At 43.6% G+C, this 1,296-nt stretch overlaps 1 protein-coding gene across 1 annotated transcript in view; it reads right to left on the minus strand.

The window, feature by feature from the left end:
- LOC104793921 (probable pre-mRNA-splicing factor ATP-dependent RNA helicase DEAH5) overlaps positions 82-1,296 on the minus strand; it is a 1,944-nt gene continuing 729 nt past the window's right edge. Inside the window, exons 2-3 of the mRNA XM_019246268.1 lie at positions 371-1,284; positions 82-265 (exon numbers count right to left, since the gene is read on the minus strand). Of these exons, the coding sequence (XP_019101813.1) occupies positions 82-265; positions 371-1,284 (1,098 nt within the window). The remainder of the gene's footprint in view (positions 266-370; positions 1,285-1,296) is intronic.

Genomic DNA, 1,296 nt, shown 5'->3' on the forward strand with positions numbered 1-1,296 from the left:
AACCTTGGAGCTAACTCAACAAGCCACTTTGGGTCAATCACAGTTACTTCCCTCATGTACTCTTTGGTCGTCATCACAAGATCATGATATATAACCCAGTCTGGTTGTCTCTGGAACAGCGCGCTGCTCGGGTGTATATACACCGGTTGATTCTCCACTAGTGTCCTGTAACCTTCCTGTGGATCTTTCCTTGCTCCATGGAAGAAGAATCCTGCCGTGATTGCTTTCCTTATCTTCGTGAAATTCTTCCCCGCACTCACCACATCTAGTTTATATCTGCAAAACAGAAAAATTAAACGTTCAGAAACTGGACTTGGATTGTCACACATTATCATTACAAGTTGAGCTCAATACTAGTTTAGTTACTTACTTGTCCATAATGCTGAGAAGTTGTTTCCTCACATCTTGAGCACGTCGTAACGATCTTGACTGAATGAAATTTTCAAAACACCATGGACCTGAGAAGTTTTTGGCCTTCCACGCCTCATATACAGCCAGTAATGTCAGGTGATCACCCTCGGGCTGGAAAAACTTTGCCCGTTTTTGGTCTGCCTGAGCTTGCTTCTCCCTCGGTCTATAAAATATGTTGCCCGTCTGGATCATAGCAATCATCGTTAAAATCTCATCGCTGCACCCGAGATCCACACTTGCTAGCAACATTTTAGAAAGCGGCGGTTCAAGAGGAAACTCTGCCATTTTTCTACCAAGCTTCGTCAACAAACCTTCTTCATCCAAAGCCCCCAGGCTGTACAACTGTTCCATTGCAGAGATCAATGCTTGTGGTTGAGGTGGATCCATGAAGTCAAACGATAGCAGGTCATTAATACCCATGGCTTTCATGGTCAGGGTTGTCATTCCAAGATTAATTCTTTGAATTTCAGGGATTGATGTAGGAGGCATCTCATTACGATATGCGCTCTCCGTGTAGAGACGGTAACATTTCCCGGGCCCAGTACGACCAGCACGACCAGCTCTTTGCTTTGCCGATGCCTGTGAAATTGGAGTAATAACTAGCGATTCTAGCCCTTGCTTAGGATTGTACACGTTCTGCTTTGCAAACCCAGGATCAACAACATAGTATATACCATCTATTGTTAAAGAAGCTTCTGCAATATTTGTAGCTACGACCACTTTCCGTTTACCAGGAGGTGGAGGATCAAATATTCTAGATTGCATTTCACTAGGAAGGGCACTGTAAACTGGAAGTATGATGAGTTCAGGAACATTTTTACCTAGACCTTTCATTCTCTCATATAGAGATTGGCATGCAGAATCGATTTCTTCCTGTCCAGTCAA

Source organism: Camelina sativa, chromosome 6 (genome assembly GCF_000633955.1).
Source record: "Camelina sativa cultivar DH55 chromosome 6, Cs, whole genome shotgun sequence".
In the NCBI taxonomy this organism is placed as follows: domain Eukaryota; kingdom Viridiplantae; phylum Streptophyta; class Magnoliopsida; order Brassicales; family Brassicaceae; genus Camelina; species Camelina sativa.